The 19,247-nt window shown below is 35.9% G+C and overlaps 1 protein-coding gene across 4 annotated transcripts in view; it reads left to right on the top strand.

Moving 5' to 3' along the window:
* Positions 1 to 19,247, top strand: part of IFT74 (intraflagellar transport 74) — an 88,132-nt gene that overhangs the window by 54,626 nt on the left and 14,259 nt on the right. For all 4 annotated transcript variants that reach the window (XM_007176832.2, XM_057547678.1, XM_057547676.1 and 1 more), the window contains exons 14-16: positions 15,485 to 15,538; positions 16,871 to 16,968; positions 17,788 to 17,914. In XM_007176832.2, coding sequence (XP_007176894.2) covers positions 15,485 to 15,538; positions 16,871 to 16,968; positions 17,788 to 17,914 — 279 coding nt within the window. The remainder of the gene's footprint in view (positions 1 to 15,484; positions 15,539 to 16,870; positions 16,969 to 17,787; positions 17,915 to 19,247) is intronic.

Below are 19,247 nucleotides of genomic sequence, written 5' to 3'. Positions count from 1 at the left end.
TAAAAATATATGTGATATATAAATATTATGTATTGTATGTTCACATATATATCAATGCATTAGTTTTTTGTTCTTCTACTACACTTTGATCATCCTGGATTATTGGTTCAGCAGCACAGGGGTTTTTATTAGAAGGTAACTTGTTAGTTCAGGACCTCATTATTTCTTTCCTGAACTATTTCAGTAGTCTACTAACTGGTCCCCCGACCTCCAATCTTGCTCCCTCGCAGATTCATCCACCACAGTGTTGCCAGAGTGACTTATGTGAAATGTGATTCTGTATCATTCTCCACTTAACAGTGGTTCCCCATGACCTACAAGATAAAGTTTAAGAATCTCTGTATGGCATTCTAGTCCCTCTATAATCTGGCCTGTACATTGTCAGCCTCCTCTCCTACCCCTCAGCATCTCTATCCTTACATTCTAAGAATAATAATAATAATAATAATCTACCAGTGGTACCTCACACCTCACCCTCTTTATCATACATCAAAGGATTGTTTCATGCTCAATCCTTTGCTCCTATTATTTGTTCCCTTTTCTTGAATGTTCTTTTCCCTGTTACTTACTTTACTAACTTCTCATTTTTTAAGATCTAGCTCAGGTATCCTTTCATATCCAACATAGTAACCCTAACTTCTCTCCCTGACCTATTTCTGGGCTGGGCTAAGTGAGTGATCCCCTCCGTTATCAGAACACACGGCGTAAATGTATTGACCACTTTACCACTTTCTACTTAGGTGTTTGTCTTTTCCCTTAGGCTATACATCCTCCAGGGCAGGGACTGTGTCTTGTTCACTTTGGTAACCTCTTTCATCAACACTGCCTGGGAAAATAAACATTCAGTAAGTCTTTGTGGAATGAATTAAACAGTCCTGTATTTTATTTATATATTTTTTTAATAATTATTATTTTTTTTGGCTGCACCGTGCAGCTTGTGGGATTTTAGTTCCCCATCCAGGGACTGAACCCAGGCCCTCAGCAGTGAGAGCATGGAGTCCTAACAGCTGGACAGCCAGGGAATTCCCAGTCCTGTATTTTAGAAGGGAAAGATTTGTAGAATGAATTAAAGGTGAGAGTTGGGCTCTAGTCACTTCTTTGGACCCTCTAGTTCTTAAGATATACAAATGCACTCTTATCTACAGAGAGAGCTTGATTAGTTAGCAACAGTTTTATTACTTTTTAGAGGATTCCTACCTTCGATTTATGATTTCCAGTAAAGAGGTGGATTCTTATCTACATCTGCATTCTCAGCAGTCCCTTGACTCAAGATTGTGGATAATCTGCTCCTTAAGATGTGGAGGATTATCAAGTTATTTTGACTTTCTGGTCCATACTTATCTCTGCCCCCAGCTTTATTCCTTTATTAATTTCTTAGGTGTTACCTGGTTTCTTCCATTTATGGCACCTGTGTGTAATCCAGCTAGGCCACCTTTTGCCTTGTAGGGGTTCTGGTTAACATAACATTTAAACCATAAATGTGTTTGTACATGTCTGACTTTGTTAGCACTTGCTCCAACCCTTCAGTTTTCAAATAAACTTTTAAAAAGGTTTGTATAATTCATTCTAAATTTAAAGGCATCCTTTGATACTGGTTTAGGTACAGTTATGTTCTCTGCTAGATATTAATGGTGGTCCTGTAATCCAACAGCTTCTTCAAGTTCATCATATTTTTGCACTTTTTAAGTCCTTAAAGTTATAATTTGCTAAAAGTTACATTGTCTCAAAGTTAACTAAATAAAATCAATTAACAGTTATTTGGCTATTCTATAAAAATCTTCATTATTCCTAGATTATCAGTTTCTGTGACAATCTGGATAATGCAGAAAAAATCCTCATAATACACTTACACCTTTGACCAATTCTAGATGGGCTTCTTTGCTCTCAAATCTTTATTTAGTCTTTGTAAGTAATTTTTAAAGGTGAAATAATCTCATAACAGAGAATTTTCATTATAATAAGATGTCTTTACTTTTTTAAACTGCTGGGGGATTTAATCCTATTATGTTAAGTATTTGTTAGACTTCACCCCTACAGTAGTTTTACTTTATTGCTGGATCAGGTAATTTTGTTATATGGGTTCTAAAAATATTTAGGTTTAAATATGTGTACTATCCTATATTTTAGCAGGAAAGGAATTGTTACTATTTTTGCTAACTAGAAGCAGTGAGAAATAGCTCTATTGAAAGTTGTTATATGGTCAGAATTCGGCTACAATCTGCATCATTATTAAAGCAGAGCACTATTGGCAGATGCCATGCTACTTTTCAGAAAAGCCTGATTTCTCCTGGAATCCATCCTGATTTCTCCTTTCTCAGCTGAAGTGCCAACCATTAAATATTTACTTAATTGTTGCTTTTTAAAATGCTCCTTCTGTATGAGAAAGGGAAAGTAATGGAAAAGGCGTTGTAGCTCTAGGTGAAGGCAACAAGATAATAGTAGCCTATATTCTCATTCAACATAAGATATTATTTTTATTATTCTTTTACCTAAAGATTTACTTCTAACATATAGTTGAGTAATTAGTTTTTGATAAGGTAATTGTTGACTAAGAAAATTTATTCTCACCACAAATTAATTTTTGTATACTTCATATTGAAGGTCCCTCAAAGTAAATGGTGTTTATTGGTCCACTTAACTCAGGCCTCTACTGTACTCTTCACTATATTCCGTTAAATTCTAAAAAGAGCAGTGTTACTATTTTAAGACACGACAAAACCTTTCATGGTGTAGGAACACAAAATAAGTGATTGTCTATGCAGAACTCCTGAGCCTTTTGAAATTTGGTTAATTCTCAGCTTTACCCAGTGCAGCTTAGGTTTAGACTTTCTCAGGTCTGCTAAATTAGTTACCATTTGTCCATCTGCTTCCAGCTTCCAAAATTTTATTACTATTGTTTCCTCTCCTATTTTCCTCATTGCTGGGAATTTGACCTTTAAAAATTCTTTTTACTATAATTTTAGTGGAGTTTGGGGGGTAGGGCAGGTTAGGGTTAGATGTGCATGTTCAACCTACCATCTTTGTCAAAAAATTACCAGTTATAAACTTACCCAGAATTTCTTTTTTTTTTTTAAACATCTTTATTAGAGTATAATTGCTTTACAATGGTGTGTCAGTTTCTGCTTTATAACAAAGTGAATCAGTTATACATATACATATGTCCCCATATCTCTTCCCTCTTGCGTCTCCCTCCCTCCCACCCTCCCTATCCCACCCCTCTAGGTGGTCACAAAACACCGAGCTGATCTCCCTGTGCTATGCGGCTGCTTCTCACTAGCTATCTATTTTACGTTTGGTAGTGTATATATGTCCATGCCACTTTCTCACTTTGTCCCAGCTTACCCTTCCCCCTCCCCATATCCTCAAGTCCATTCTCTTGTAGGTCTGCATCTTTATTCCCGTCTTGCCCCTAGGTTATTCTGACCATTTTCTTTTTTTTTTTAGATTCCACATATATGTGTTATTAGCATACGGTATTTGTTTTTCTCTTTTTGACTTACTTCACTCTGTATGACAGTCTCTAGGTCCATCCACCTCACTACAAATAACTCAGTTTCATTTCTGTTTATGGCTGAGTAATATTCCATTGTATATATGTGCCACATCTTCTTTATCCATTCATCTGTCGACAGACACTTAGGTTGCTTCCATGTCCTGGCTATTGTAAATAGAGCTGCAGTGAACATTGTGGTACATGACTCTTTTTGAATTATGGTTTTCTCAGGGTATATGCCCAGTAGTGGGATTGCTGGGTCATATGGTAGTTCTGTTTTTAGTTTTTTAAGGAACCTCCATACTGTTCTCCATAGTGGCTGTATCAATTTACATTCCCACCATCAGTGCAAGAGGGTTCCCTTTTCTCCACACCCTCTCCAGCATTTATTGTTTGTAGATTTTTTGATGATGGCCATTCTGACCGGTGTGAGATGATATCTCATTGTAGTTTTGATTTGCATTTCTCTAATGATTAATGATGTTGAGCAATCTTTCATGTGTTTGTTGGCCATCTGTATATCTTCTTTGGAGAAATGTCTATTTAGGTCTTCTGCCCATTTTTGGATTGGGTTGTTTGTTGTTTTGATATTGAGCTGCATGAGTTGCTTGTAAATTTTGGAGATTAATTCTTTGTCCCTTGCTTCATTTGCAAATATTTTCTCCCATTCTGAGGGTTGTCTTTTTGTCTTGTTTATGGTTTCCTTTGCTGTGCAAAAGCTTTTAAGTTTCATTAGGTCCCATTTGTTTATTTTTGTTTTTATTTCCATTTCTCTAGGAGGTGGGTCAAAAAGGATCTTGCTGTGATTTATGTCATAGAGTGTTCTGCCTATGTTTTCCTCTAAGAGTTTTATGGTGTCTGGCCTTACATTTAGGTCTTTAATCCATTTTGAGTTTATTTTTGTGTATGGTGTTAGGGAGTGTTCTAATTTCATTCTTTTACATGTAGCTGTCCAGTTTTCCCAGCACCACTTATTTAAGAGGCTGTCTTTTGTCCACTGTATATTCTTCAGGCTCTGTTATCGTCATTGTTCTATCTTTTCTCTGATCTCACAAACTGACTTTTGTACTTTGATGGTAAATTTCAATGGAAAACTAGTATAATTGCTTGGAAGCTTTGGACAGTCAAAAATGCAACATAACCCCTTTCAGTCAGACTGACCCAAAACCCAACACACTATTAGATTTTCTGTACACAGACCAGGTGCCCTGCCGGTATTGCCAGAGCTGCCACCAGTTAGGAAGCTATAAATTGAGAATTTTTCCACTTGACAATATTAAATACCATATTGTTTTTCACCCCAAGTTAGGTTGTAAGCCCTGGAAAAATTCAAACTTGTAAATTTTTGTTATCTTTCAAGGAAGAGCCAGGGATGCTCTGTTAGAAAAGTGACTGTATTTAAGCCATGGATAAAACATTCTTAAGGGAATTTTGGTTTATATTGTTAAGATACCCAGAATTTCTGAAGAGTTTTAATCACCTTGAATGTACTTCATTTTATGGGTGTGTGTGGGGTGTGTGTGTGTGTGTGTGTGTGTGTGTGTGTGTGTGTTGCCTCAAATGACCATTCTCGTGTATTGTCATTAACTGTGCAAATTATCAGTCAGCATCTAGGAGGTTACCCCTTCCTACTTTTTAAAAATTTTCCTTAAAGTAGTTAAAGTTATTTTAAAGACTCCAATTAACTTATTTTTTTAATTGTGTACTTTTTATATACAAATCTGGTGTGTACTTAATGTGGAAAATTCAAGCAATACAAAAGTGTATAAAGTAAAAATCATCTCCTTTCTCTTCATACTCATCCCATTCTTCAGAGGTAATCATTGTTTACAGTTTGATATGTATAGCCTTTTAGACTTTTTTCTATACATGGCATATATATATATATTTAATGTATATATATTTAATTGAGTGATACAGTTCTTCTGAGCTGAGTCTTCTCTTTTTTTTTTTTTTTTTTTTAAATTTATTTATTTATTTATTTATTTTTGGCTGTGTTGGGTCTTTGTTTCTGTGCGAGGGCTTTCTCTAGTTGCGGCAAGCGGGGGCCACTCTTCATCGCGGTGCGCGGGCCTCTCACTATCGCGGCCTCTCTTGTTGCGGAGCACAGGCTCCAGACGCGCAGGCTCAGCAGTTTGTGGCTCACGGGCCCAGTTGCTCCACGGCATGTGGGATCTTCCCAGACCAGGGCTCGAACCCATGTCCCCTGCATTAGCAGGCAGACTCTCAACCACTGCGCCACCAGGGAAGCCCGAGTCTTCTCTTTTAACTGTATATAATGAACATTCTTCCATATGAGGATGTATATACTTCATTCTAAGAAGTATAGCATAGTAGCCAATGTCAGGACTTTAAAGCCAGACTAAGAATGGTCCCTGGCATATATTTAAGTACTTACGAAAACTATTAGCTATAGTCATGTTGATATTCTTGTTAAATAGTATTAGCTGTATCCACATTGACATTAGGTTGTTTCTAATTTTTCACTACCAAGAAAAATGCTGCAGTAAATAACCTTGATACATACATGTTTGTTAATTTGTATATTTCTATAGGCTAAATTTCTAGAAGTAAAATTTTGAATAGAAAGTTACTTATGTATACAATTCTGATTATTTTTGAAAATTTCTTTCCAGAAATGGTTGTACCAGTTTATACATCCAGCAGCAGTATGTGAAAGTGCTTCCTCACCAGTGCTAGTTACTTCTCTGACGGTTCACTGTTCTCAAAGACCTGAATTTGTAGTACTACCATGATCCACGAGGTGGAGCTAATTTTCTGGACATCTGCATGCTCAGACAAGGCTTAAGGAACACAGTTAACAAAGTACAGTGACATTTCTCACCAAGAAGGATTTTTGGGCATTATTGCTCACTACAAATTATTCCTTCAATTTTAGAGTACAGTATCTTCCCAAAGATTGATAAAATCTTTGATAAAATGGCATTGATAAAACCACAGAATATCATGTGGTTATTAATACAGCATATCACAGACATCTAAATATCTAACAGCTACAGTGTGATAAATATGTATCATAATAGAAGTATGCATAAAATGCTACAGGATCATTGGATTACTGTCCTAAACTTCAAATGCATTCATTGCAATTTACTCTATAATTTATATGCTGCTTTCAAGAGTAGTAAAAACATAAAATACAACCCTTTTCTTTGGTTTGTCTGTAGGATACTTCTTCCTACTCATAGTTCCAAGGCCCAGGTTAGAAGCTTTTATTCTCTGATTATGTCAGGTAAAATAGAATTTATAAAGACAGAATAGTTTTGTTTTAGAGCACGGGTTCTGCAACCCGAATGCCAGGATTCAAATCTGGGCTGTGCTGTTTTACTGGCTGATCTCAGACGTGCTACTTGACCTTTCTGTACCTTAGTTTCCTCATCTTTAATGTGGGGATAATAACAGTACCTACCTTCCTTTTAGGGTTACTGTGAGGATTAGATGAATGGAGCGTGTGTGTGTGTGTGTGTATGACTCAGAATAGCATGCAATTTAAAAATTGCACATAAATGTTAGTTATTGGCTGTTATTATTAATGCTATTTATTTATTTATTTATTTTTAGTTTTTTTTAAACAGCTTTACAAAGGTTTAATTGACATACAATAAAGTGCACATATTTAAAGTACATAATTTGATAAGTTTTGACATATGCATCCACCTGTGAAACCATCACCACAATCAAGAGAGTAAACATACCCAACGGTCCCCAAAATCTCCTAATATGCTTTTGCAGCCTCTCCCTCCCACTCCTACCTGCCTCCCCAAGTAACCGATGATCTGGTTTCTGTCATTGTTGATTAATTTACATTTTCTAGAATTTTATATAAACAGAATCATAACTATGTACACATTTTTCTCTGGTCCTTCACTCAGCATAATTATTTTAAGATTTATCCATATAATTGCATGTGTCACCAGTTTGCTCCTGTTCATTGCTGAGTAGTATTCCACTGTGAAGATAAACCACAATTTATTTATTCATTCTTCTTTGCCTGACTTGGATTAATTATTTTTAATGATTCTATTTTATCTTCTTTATTGGTCTTTCAGTTATAATTCTTTGTTTTGTTATTTTAGTGGTTGCTTTAGGATATTGTGTATATCTTTAATGTATCACAGTCTACCTTCATGTTATATTATACCTCATTATGTATAGTACAAGAACCTTGACAATGGCATGCTTCTACTTCTCCCTTCCTGATCTTTGTGGTATTGTCATCACACATTTTCCTTTTACATATTTTATAAGGTAATAACTACATAGCTATTATTTTTGACAGTCAATTATATTTTTAAAAGATTACTAATAAGGAGCAAAATCTTACTATTTACCCATGTAGTTACCATTTCTGCTGTTCTTCAGTCCTTAGTGTAGATCCAGATTTCCATCTGGGATCTTTCTCTTTCTGCTTGAAGGACTTTAAACATTTCTTGTAGTTATGGTCTGCTGGTGATGAATGCTTTCACCTTTTGTAGGTCTGAAAATGCCTATTTGCCTTCATTTTCAAAGGACATTTTTGCTGGGTATAGTCAAGGTTGACAGATTTTATCTTTCAGTACTTTAAAGATGTTGTTCTACTGTCTTCTCACTTACATTGTTTCTGATTAGAAATCTCCTTTTTTTTTTAACATTTTTATTGGAGTATAATTGCTTTACAATGGTGTGTTAGTTTCTGCTTTATAACAAAGTGAATCAGTTATACATATACATTTATCCCCATATCTCTTCCCTCTTGCGTCTCCCTCCCTCCCACCCTCCGTATCCCACCCTTCTAGCTGGTCACAAAGCACCGAGCTGACCTCCCTGTGCTATGCAACTGCTTCCCACTAGCTATCTATTTTACATTGGGTAGGGTATATATGTCCATAAATACACTAGCACTCTCTCACTTTGTCCCAGCTTACCCTTCTCCCTCCCTGTCTCCTCAAGTCCATTCTCTAGTAGGTCTGCGTCTTTATTCCCGTCTTGCCCCTAGGTTCTTCATGACCATTTTTTTTTTATTCCATATCTATGTGTTAGCATACGGTATTTGTTTTTCTTTCTGACTTACTCCACTCTGTATGACAGTCTCTAGGTCCATCCACCTCACTACAAATAACTCAGGTTCGTTCCTTTTTATGGCTGAGTAATATTCCATTGTATATATGTGCCACATCTTCTTTATCCATTCATCTGTTGATGGACAGTTAGGTTGCTTCCATGTCCTGGCTATTGTAAATAGAGCTGCAGTGAACATTGTGTACCTGACTCTTTTTGAATTATGGTTTTCTCAGGGTATATGCCCAGTAGTGGGATTGCTGGGTCGTATGGTAGTTCTATTTTTAGTTTTTTAAGGAACCTCCATACTGTTCTCCATAGTGGCTGTATCAATTTACATTCCCACCAACAGTGCAAGAGGGTTCCCTTTTCTCCACACCCTCTCCAGCATTTATTGTTTGTAGATTTTTTGATGATGGCCATTCTGACCGGTGTGAGATGATATCTCATTGTAGTTTTGATTTGCATTTCTCTAATGATTAATGATGTTGAGCAATCTTTCATGTGTTTGTTGGCAATCTGTATATCCTCTTTGGAGAAATGTCTATTTAGGTCTTCTGCCTATTTCTGGATTGGGTTGTTTGTTGTTTTGATATTGAGCTGCATGAGCTGCTTGTAAATTTTGGAGATTAATCCTTTGTCCCTTGCTTCATTTGCAAATATTTTCTCCCATTCTGAGGGTTGTCTTTTTGTCTTTATGGTTTCCTTTGCTGTGCAAAAGCTTTTAAGTTTCATTAGGTCCCATTTGTTTATTTTTGTTTTTATTTCCATTTCTCTAGGAGGTGGGTCAAAAAGGATCTTGCTGTGATTTATATCATAGAGTGTTCTGCCTATGTTTTCCTCTAAGAGTTTGATGGTGTCTGGCCTTACATTTAGGTCTTTAATCCATTTTGAGTTTATTTTTGTGTATGGTGTTAGGGAGTGTTCTAATTTCATTCTTTTACATGTAGCTGTCCAGTTTTCCCAGCACCACTTATTGAAGAGGCTTTCTTTTCTCCATTGTATATTCTTGCCTCCTTTATCAAAGATAAGGTGACCATATGTAATGCTATTAATTTATAAACTGAAACTTCAATAACTTTCCTGGAGATTTTCCCAAAACATATTTGGAAAGTATTTTCCCCAGGATGTACAAGATAATATATTCAGTTTATCATCTGGTATCTGAGTTTCAAATGGCATCTTTACATTGCTGTTTTGTAGTTTCTCAATATACATACAATGAAGAAGAATGAATCATTGCTTATTGTTCAATTTGGGGATTGGTTAAACTATTCATTAGTATGGTGGTATTATCTTCAGACCAGGCACTTCAGCACCATCTGAAACTTGTTAGAAATAAAACTTCTTGGACTCTACCCCAGACCTACTAAACATGAAACCTTGGGAATAGGGCTTAGCAGATTGTGTTTCAACAAACCCTCCTGATGATTCCAACGCATGCTAAAGTTTGATAACCACTGCTTTAGGAAATAATTAAGAACTTACATTGTGTTTAGTATACATGCCAAGGATTACTCATTATACCATCTGATTTTATGGACATTACTCTGTTGAAACAAACTTGTTCATAGTCCTTTTTATTTTCTTTAGAAATGGTGCGGCTTTAGGCAATAATTTAACTTTTACATATTTAGAGAATTTTTATTGTATATATTTTAAATGTCTCTAGTAGATAGAATAATCAGACCTTGTCTGCATAGCTGTAAAGAAACTTTCCTGCCAAAATTTAAAACATTTTGTTGAATGTATAATTGATAAATTGGGTGAAGCTTGAAGCTAAAAGTTAGTTTAAAACATTAAACTTAGATGTACTCATTTTAGCGTACCAGTTTAGCATTATTTGATCTATTAGTTTATCACTTACTGCTATAGTGATGTGCGAAAAGTAGGTGAGAGAGAGACTGAATGTAAAAAGATGAAGTTTAATAGGACTCCAAAACTAATTAAAATTGAAGCAGGAGTGGGGGAGGAGAAAGTGCTGTAGCTTACTAAAATATGTGAAAATGTTAGAGGGGGTTTAGATAACTGCTCAGTGTGAATTCATGTGATAGAGCCTCCAGAACAGCTGGAATCCTAGATTGCATTAACAAAAGATGAATATGTGGACTATGAGAAGTGATAGTCTGCTTGGAATCCTGTTTCTTGGCATCATACTTTAAAAGGAATGAAGAAGAACTGGAGTAAGAGTAGAATGAACAGAATGATAACAAGACTGAAACTATGCCACATAAGGAACACTTGAAGGTACTGAACGCTGGAAGGTACCAGGATATTTAGCTTGCCTCAGAAGGACCCCAAGTGCTAGAAAGGAAAGAATCCTACCTTCCAGCAAAAGTACCTCGGTGTTTATTTTTGCCCCTCCTCTCTAATTTTATTTGCTATCTGCTACTTTTTCACCTCTAAAATCAGTAGGTCTGCTGACTTGGGGGCCTTGCAGCCAGGGGAGTCACTAGCATGTTCCTTGTTGTACACTGATCATGAGAGAAGATTGAGGTAGCTACCTGTTCTGGAAAATGGTGATCAGACCCTTCTCCAGGGTCAGAACTGCTTCTCAGAGTATAAAAGCCAAGATTGCTCTGTAAGCCTTGATTCAAGAGGACATTTTATGATAGAGAGGTAAAAGAGTCAGATGACCTTACTGACAAGTGAGGAGAAAGGTGGTTATGGTGGTACTCAGCCCTTTAGTGCTGGAAGAAGAACCTAGTTCCCTTACTCCACTGGCTGGCTATAGCTGAGAGTATCAAAAAGCAATAGTGTCCTTTCTGCAATATCCCAAGTCTTTTGTAACAGTCCGTACTCATTTCTTCTTTCCCCCTTATAAGGGGAAAGAGGCCTGAATTTATAGTGGAAATTTTTGGGTTCTTGTCTTACTAGAGCATAAATTTCTTGAAGGAAAATATCTTATTCATCTCTGTAATTCCTCCGTTACCTGTTAAAGTGCCTGATATGATACTTTCTATGTAAAAGCCTCCTGAACTCTTTTCACCCATCTAGTTATCATAGTACTTCATATATAGCTTAGTTACAGTACTTATGTTGCATTGTAACTTTTTGCTTTTGTTCACCTAACAGATTGTACACCCTTCTAGAATAGAGTGGCAACTGTCTTGTTCATTTTGATATCCCCAACACCTATTATAGTATCTGGCACATAATAGGTACTCACTAAATTTGGAAGAAATAAATTATGTAGAACTATGATCACAGCAAATACTCAGAGTTTGAGGATAGCTCTAAAATAACCCTCATTTTATGAACATGTCCTTTTCCTTCTCCTTTGGTCTCTTCATTGTTGATCTTTGTACAATGATTAGACCCTTTTTCTGGCCTGCTTTGCACCTCCAGTGTGATAGCTGATTAGCTTCCCCTGTCTATGATCTTGTCCTCTCCTATAATATTAAATCTAAGGATAGATTTGGTAACAAGCCCTATTTTTTACCCTACTTTAGGACTGCCCACATCTGTACATTGCCTCTCTTGAGAAGCTCAGATATTAATCCACTAACTGAGGAATCACAAAATAGAGGAGTTCACTAGGGCCCTGATCTCTTCTCTTTTTAGCAACAGTGATATGGGAGGAGGTTTTATGAAGCTTGGGAATTTGCTAAGATATATGGGAGCTCTGTCCTAACTAATCCAGCTGACCAGCTGTATAGCTGGGAGACATTGACCAGATATGTCTTCCAGCTCAATCTGATGGCAACTTGGAGCATGGATTTGAGGGGAGAAGGAGGGAGGAATCTCCCAGGTTTCTGACTTGGATGATAAATGTATGGTGAAGGGCTTTCAAACATAATAGGCAATACAGAGGGGTACAGACTTTGAGGGGGAAGACTGATGCATTTAATTATGGATATGCTGTGTATTAGGATGTCATGAAACGTGCCCACATGAATATATGTAGTAAACAATTGGATAAAACAATCTGAAAATTAGGAAAAAGGTCAAATTTAAGAGTTTTTAAACCACAAGAATGAGTGGGATTTCCTTGGATATAATGTAGCATTAGAAGTCAACGAAGAGCAGAATCCAGAATTTAAATGAAGAAAGGGAAAGTTATGAAGAGAAGACAAAGAAGGAATGATCTGAGAGTAAGAAAAACCAGAAAAGCCCAACCCCCAAGCAACAAAAAACATAAGCGGAAAAAAAATTGGAAGAAGAAAGGATGTATCAATAGTGTCAAATATTACAGAGTAAGATAACTTGAAACTGCCCCTTGGATTTAATAATTAAGGAGTCATATAATCTTACTGTGAACAATTTCATTGGAATGTCAGGAGGAGAAGCCTCATTGCAGTGTCGTAAGGTCTAATAGCAAGATGAGGAGCTGGAAACAGCATGTGTAGGAAATTCTCTTAAGTTTAGAAGAAGAAAGATAAGATGGTAGTTAAATGCCTATAAAGCCTAAGATGCAGGCCTTCTTCTTAATCCCTTAATGCCTGACCAGTCTCCCAGGAGGACAACTTCTCAGACAGCCACACAAGGAACTAGGACTTTTTTAGAAACCTAGGCCATGGCAGATTCAGCAGATACTAGCTTTTCTGCTACTTCACATATGTTATATAATATTTACGAGCATATCAGCCTCCTATGAGGATATTCCAGATCATGTATGCTGCAAGCTCATATTCTTTCTCTTTGTTTCCCACCCAAAAACTATTGCCATAAATTACTGAATGGTAACATCATTATAGGGCTAATCTTAATCTGTCTATAATGTACTTTTCAAAAAAACTTAATCATATACAAACTTTGTTATTAGTAAAACAAAAACATCTCTCCCCTTCCCCTTACAACTAATCATGCTGCGTCAGTATGCTCTGAGACCATTGTTGATCATCTGAACTGATCAGTAAAGTTGTTAATGCATCCAAAGTCTTAGAGTGAACCAAATGTTTCCCATTCATTCTGAGTGTTCACTGGCTGGGAATTCTTGACCTCTGGGTATTTACTATCCTTATACAGTAGCTTTCAGCTTTTTACTACGAGTACTGGTGGTGGGGGCCTTGACAAGGTTTTCTCTGTATAAGGGTTGTCCTCAGTGAATTTGGGAAAAATGTTTTCAGACCAGAAAGCAGAAAAGCTGTCTGCTGACCTGGGTCTCTGACTTTGCCATCACCTTTGTGTACTCGTAACTCACTTCCCACCTAAGCAAGTATACGATTGGAAGTCCATAGCCTCCATGTAATTAGGGGCTCTATTCTGACTATCTGCCTCCACTCCCTAATGTTATTGCTGCTCTAGCCGGTACTTGGCAAAACCGTAGAGCTTATAGGAGGATATATAGAACACAGGCTGACCAATGGGTTTTAGCCTCTGGACTCTTAACTGTTGGCTCCCGCATTTTCTTAGAACTCTTCTTCCTAAAGTCCTTCTAAATGCCAGCTTCTTACCAGGAACACCCTTAGGAATCTCTTATTCTCTCCATCTTTGCTGGGCATTGTCTTAGTAAGCTTCCTTCATTTCTCCAGAATGCTAAGATCTAACTGACTTTAATGAAGCAACTGTACTGATTGGAGCAAGCACAAATTTATTCTGCTTTCTTTACCTGGGGCCCGGGGAGCACAGGACTGCAGCCATCTCACTAGTTCAGGAAAATAGCCCTGGGCCTCCAAATCTCAATTTCTGTTACACTGAAAAATCCTGTTTTTCTAAAATAATCATGATCCACCTCTACTAATGGTCCCTTTATGCAGCTAAAGTGTCCGATTTCATCCATCTGTATGGGCCATGGATTTTTGCCCTTTTAATCATGTCTTTCACATATATTAAATGCAACATGTCTAAAACTGCTGTAAGCAGTTTCTTCCTCAATTTGCTTTTTATTTATTTATTTTTCAGTACCACAATGTCCTCGATTGCCCAAGCCAGAAACCTGGGAGTCATACTTGACTTCTCCCTCTCTGACCCACACCAAAATCCTCACCTCACTCTGGCTCTTAAACGTCTCAAATGAAAATCCTCTCCCTTACATCCTAATTGCCACCAGGCAGTCTTCATCTTTCATTTGGATTACTTTGACAACCTCCTAACTGGTCTTATTGCCTCCACTCTTACTTCTCTTTTATTCTCCAGATCAGAAATGCAAGTTGATAATTTTATTCCTCTGCTTAAAATTCTTCAGTAATCTTTGCCCTTAGGAGAGAATCCAAACTTTTATAACATGTGTCTTACAAGGTCTCTCATAACCTGCCTCATCTTTGTGCCACTTTTTCACTTCACATTCTCTGCCTCTGAACTCTTTCGGTTTTTTGTGCTACCATATTCATCCTCACTTCCATATTTCTGTACTTATAATGCTTTGACTTTCAACTCCTTCTATATTTTGACCAAGTAACTCCTATTCATCCATTCTTTATAATGCAGCTTAAATATTACTTCTTTAGAGGAAAATTTCCTGAATCCCTGAACTAGATTAATTGTCCTTGCTGTGTGCTGCTATAGCACCCTTTACTTTCATATGATAGCACTTAGTACATTTTAATTGTTAAATCTCTAGACTTTAAGCTCTGTGAGGGAAGTAACCCTGCTATCTTGTTTGCTGTTATGAGCTATTCAGAGAAAAATGAAATTTCATGGGAGCTTATGTTTCCCGTCACCAGTGTGTTCATGCGTAGGTTGAATAGCTCCAAGTTGGAAGTGAAATAGAGAACCACTGGAGAGTCTTTCAGTCCTTTCCAGTCAGGGGATTGTTCTTTCCAAATAGTCAAACATACATACATACATACATATATATATATATATATATATATATATATATATATAGCTGTTTTGAAAGACCCTGTAAGTCAATGTAAATGAATTTCATCTAATTGAAAATACTGAATATTTAATGACTAATGGCATATAGAGAACCTAAGAGATATTTCTAATTTAGAGTACTATATCTTGAGTTCTTGAAACTAATGTTAAATTTTTTATCTCTTATAGGTGAAATGAATCAGAAGTACAAGGAGCTAAAAAAAAGGGAGGAAAATATGGATAGTAAGTGATAATCTTATAGATGTGAAAATATATTCTCAGACAGTTGTTCATTTATACTGAATCAGAGATCTCATTTTGAGAAGATATAATGACTAATAATAGAAGTGCAGAAGTGTGGACATTCAAAGCATTTGCCTTGAAGTATTACTAAATATCTAGCATAGTTTAGATGGGTAGAGAATTCTAGAAAGATTTTGTACATGTGTATGTATGTGTATGACTGTATGTTAGGGATAGATTCTAAAGCTAATACACACATTTATAGTCTGTATAGAGAGTCTATAGACCACTCATTGATTGTTGAATGTTCTCTTTTACATGCTTCACCTTTAATATCTTTCACCTTTTTTTAAGCTTTTCATAGTACTTATCTCATTATTTATTAGCCCTCACCTCTGATTTTGTTTCTTGGTTCTATCACTAACTGAAGCTTTAGTAGCCTTCTATTGTAGCTTCTCATTCACTTTTTTAAAAAATCTGAATTTGACTTTGTAAATAGATCTTCACTTAAACTTATGTTGTACATTCATAAGTTTATCAAAATTGACTATATTAACGATTACTGGTTTCCTTTTTAAATTATCATTTTTCTAAAATCTGACATTTTTATAGGTCTGAGGTCAATTGTTACCTTCATAGAAACATGTTATAAAGCAGTAATTACCAACTCTGGCTTAACGATATCCCAAGATTTCTTTAAAATCTCAGCAAGTACCAAAAATTATCTCAAAATTAATTTGTTGTTTCATGCTAATAGTAAAATTATTTTAAGTTAATTTTTGGAAGATCCATAGAAATATTTTAAGAATGTAAATAAGAGCAAATTATGTACTAATTCTATGTTAGAGAAGAAAAAGGAGGATTTCTTAGAATATTTATTTGTAACAATAAATTACTAAACTTACTTAGTTGAGACTAATTTGGCATTATAAAATACTCAATTTTCAGGTTAAAAATGTAGTTAGTAATATTTTCCAAAGTAAAGTTAGTGGCTATTTATAGATGTTAATTGTAGATGTATCAATGAGATCCTATCGTAAAAACATAGGATTTATTCTCATCTCCATTTTATCAACTGTTACTTCTGAGCCTGAATTTATAAATTTTTAGTTTATTTGTATTAAGGTCATAACAAACTTTAAAAGTCTGAAAGTATGTAGAAATGTTCTTATTGAGTAATTTAATTACCCTTGGGTTAATAAAAAATTAAACAGTGATAGTTTAAAATTTGCCTTGAATTTCTAAAAAGTACTTTTCAGACCTACAAGTCAGAGCTTATGTAGTATTTAGCTATATCAGCAGTAGCATCTCATCATATTTTTCAATTGGCAGCCTTTATTGAGACTTTTGAGGAAACTAAGAACCAGGAACTGGAAAGGAAGGCACAGATAGAAGCCAACATTGTTGCACTCTTGGAGCACTGTAGTCGAGTAAGTACCATGTGCCTGTCTTAGTGTCTTCATTATTTTTTACTGTGATTACCTTTCTAAATACAACTCAAAAACTGCAGTGGTTCACTATTATGTAAGAGTACAGGATACCTAATGAGTATCTTGATTCCTCAAAAAATGTTTATTGAGGGCTTCCCTGGTGGCGCAGTGGTTGAGAATCTGCCTGCCAATGCAGGGGACACAGGTTCGAGCCCTGGTCTGGGAAGATCCCACATGCCACGGAGCAACTAGGCCCGTGAGCCACAGCTACTGAGCCTGCGCGTCTGGAGCCTGTGCTCTGCAACAAAAGAGGCCGTGATAGTGAGAGGCCCGCGCACCGCGATGAAGAGTGGCCCCTGCTCGCTGCAACTAGAGAAAGCCCTCGCACAGAAACGAAGACCCGACACAGCCAAAAATAAATAAATAAATAAATTAATTAATTAATTTTTTAAAAAATGTTTATTGAGCAGCTACTGTTGTGTGGTACCATAGGACGAAAAATGCATGGTCTCTTTTCAATATTCTAAGTGTTTTAAAAATCCAGTCAGTTCCTAAAATAGAATAGTTGAATTTTTTCTGCAGTAAAATAATGCAAATGTAAAAGAAACAATTCTGAATTTTAATTTAACCTCTCCTTATTGAGGAAACCTGACTTTGAATCTCACTGTATTCTTTTATAAAATATATATATAATGAATGATGTATTTCAAAAAAGAATACCCTTTCAAAACATCCAGTCCTTTGGCAGCATTTTCAAGAGTTTTATTGGAAAGTTAAATCAGTGGAATTTTTTCCACTTTTATGTCTCTGCAAATACAGAATATAAATCGTATGAAACAGATATCCTCTATCACCAATCAAGAGCTGAAGATGATGCAGGATGATCTCAATTTTAAATCCTCTGAAATGCAGAAATCACAAAGTACGGCTAGGAATCTGACTTCAGGTGAGGAAACAATCTAGATTTTAATATCCTTTTTTTCTGTAACAAACTGGAACTTTTAAAATCTAATGTTATTCTCTTTGATTTTTTTTGAAAGACTGAGGATATAATTTATGATTGCCTATTGCTGCAGTCATTCATAGGCTCAGAATTTTGTGTGACTTCATATCAACTTAATAGTAATTCACTGGCATATTCTCATTCATTTAACATTTATTGAGTATTTGCTTTATGCCTTTGCTGTAATTTGGGTATACAGGGATTAAAAAAAAAAAACCACTCTGTTTCCTCAAGAAACTTGCAATCTGGTGGAATGACAAACAAACAATTGAAGTGTAATGAAACAGTGTTATGATAGAAGGATAAGGAGCAATGGACGTGCACAGGGCTCATATCCACTGTGGTCTTGGGTAGTTAGGAGAGGTATCCTAGAGGTGGTAATGTTTTAATTATAGTTTCAGCCATTATGACTAACATGAGACTAGAGCAGCATTGTCCAAAAGAAATGTAATGCCAGCCACATATATATTTTGAATTTCCTAGTAGCCACATTAAAAAAGTAAAAAGAGACAGGTGAATTTTAATAATATATTTTATTTAACCCAGTGTATTCAAAATATTATCATTTCAACATGTAGTCAATATAAAATGATCAATGAGAGTTTACAGTTACAGCCCGTCTCAATTTGGACTGGACACATTCCAGTGCTCAAAAGTCATATGTGGCTAGTGGCTGCCATTTGGATAGTGCAGGCAGGGATTAGAAACAAATATACATAATTGAGGTTAAAGAGCCTAGGATAAAGTCAAGTCAAAATTTGTATAGCATCTTTGGTTTTTTGAAGTGGCGGATTCTAACTATGATGGTGTATGGTGACTTTGAATTAGCTATGTTTTATTTATCTACTTGAAATTACTCTGGCAGTTTGTGAGATCATGGAGAAGGAAGACGCTATTTGCTAACTTAAAGATGTTGAAAGATTCCCAAAATGGAATAGTTTCCATAATATCCCTTTATCTGGAATCCCCAAATCTAAAAAAGCTCTTTACAGCAAAACCTAACCTGACCTGAACTGACATGAGGCTATTTAATTACCTTACCTAGTGTGACTGTTCATACTTTTTGCTGCAGAAGTATATTCATCTACCTGATGTCGGGTTGCTGCCTCAGACCCTGTTATGAAAGTTATATAATAATCAGTATATACACTATATTACTTTTCTAAAATTCAAAGAATTCTGCATTCTAAAACACAACGGCCTAGGAGTTTTATATAAAGGATTGTGAATCCATAAATGCATATTGAACGCAATTAATATGCAGTTGAATTTAAAT

This window comes from Balaenoptera acutorostrata, chromosome 6 (genome assembly GCF_949987535.1).
Source record: "Balaenoptera acutorostrata chromosome 6, mBalAcu1.1, whole genome shotgun sequence".
Lineage (NCBI taxonomy): Eukaryota > Metazoa > Chordata > Mammalia > Artiodactyla > Balaenopteridae > Balaenoptera > Balaenoptera acutorostrata.
The sequence above is the reverse complement of the archived record's forward strand: the minus strand, read 5'-3'. Positions and strand labels throughout refer to the sequence as shown.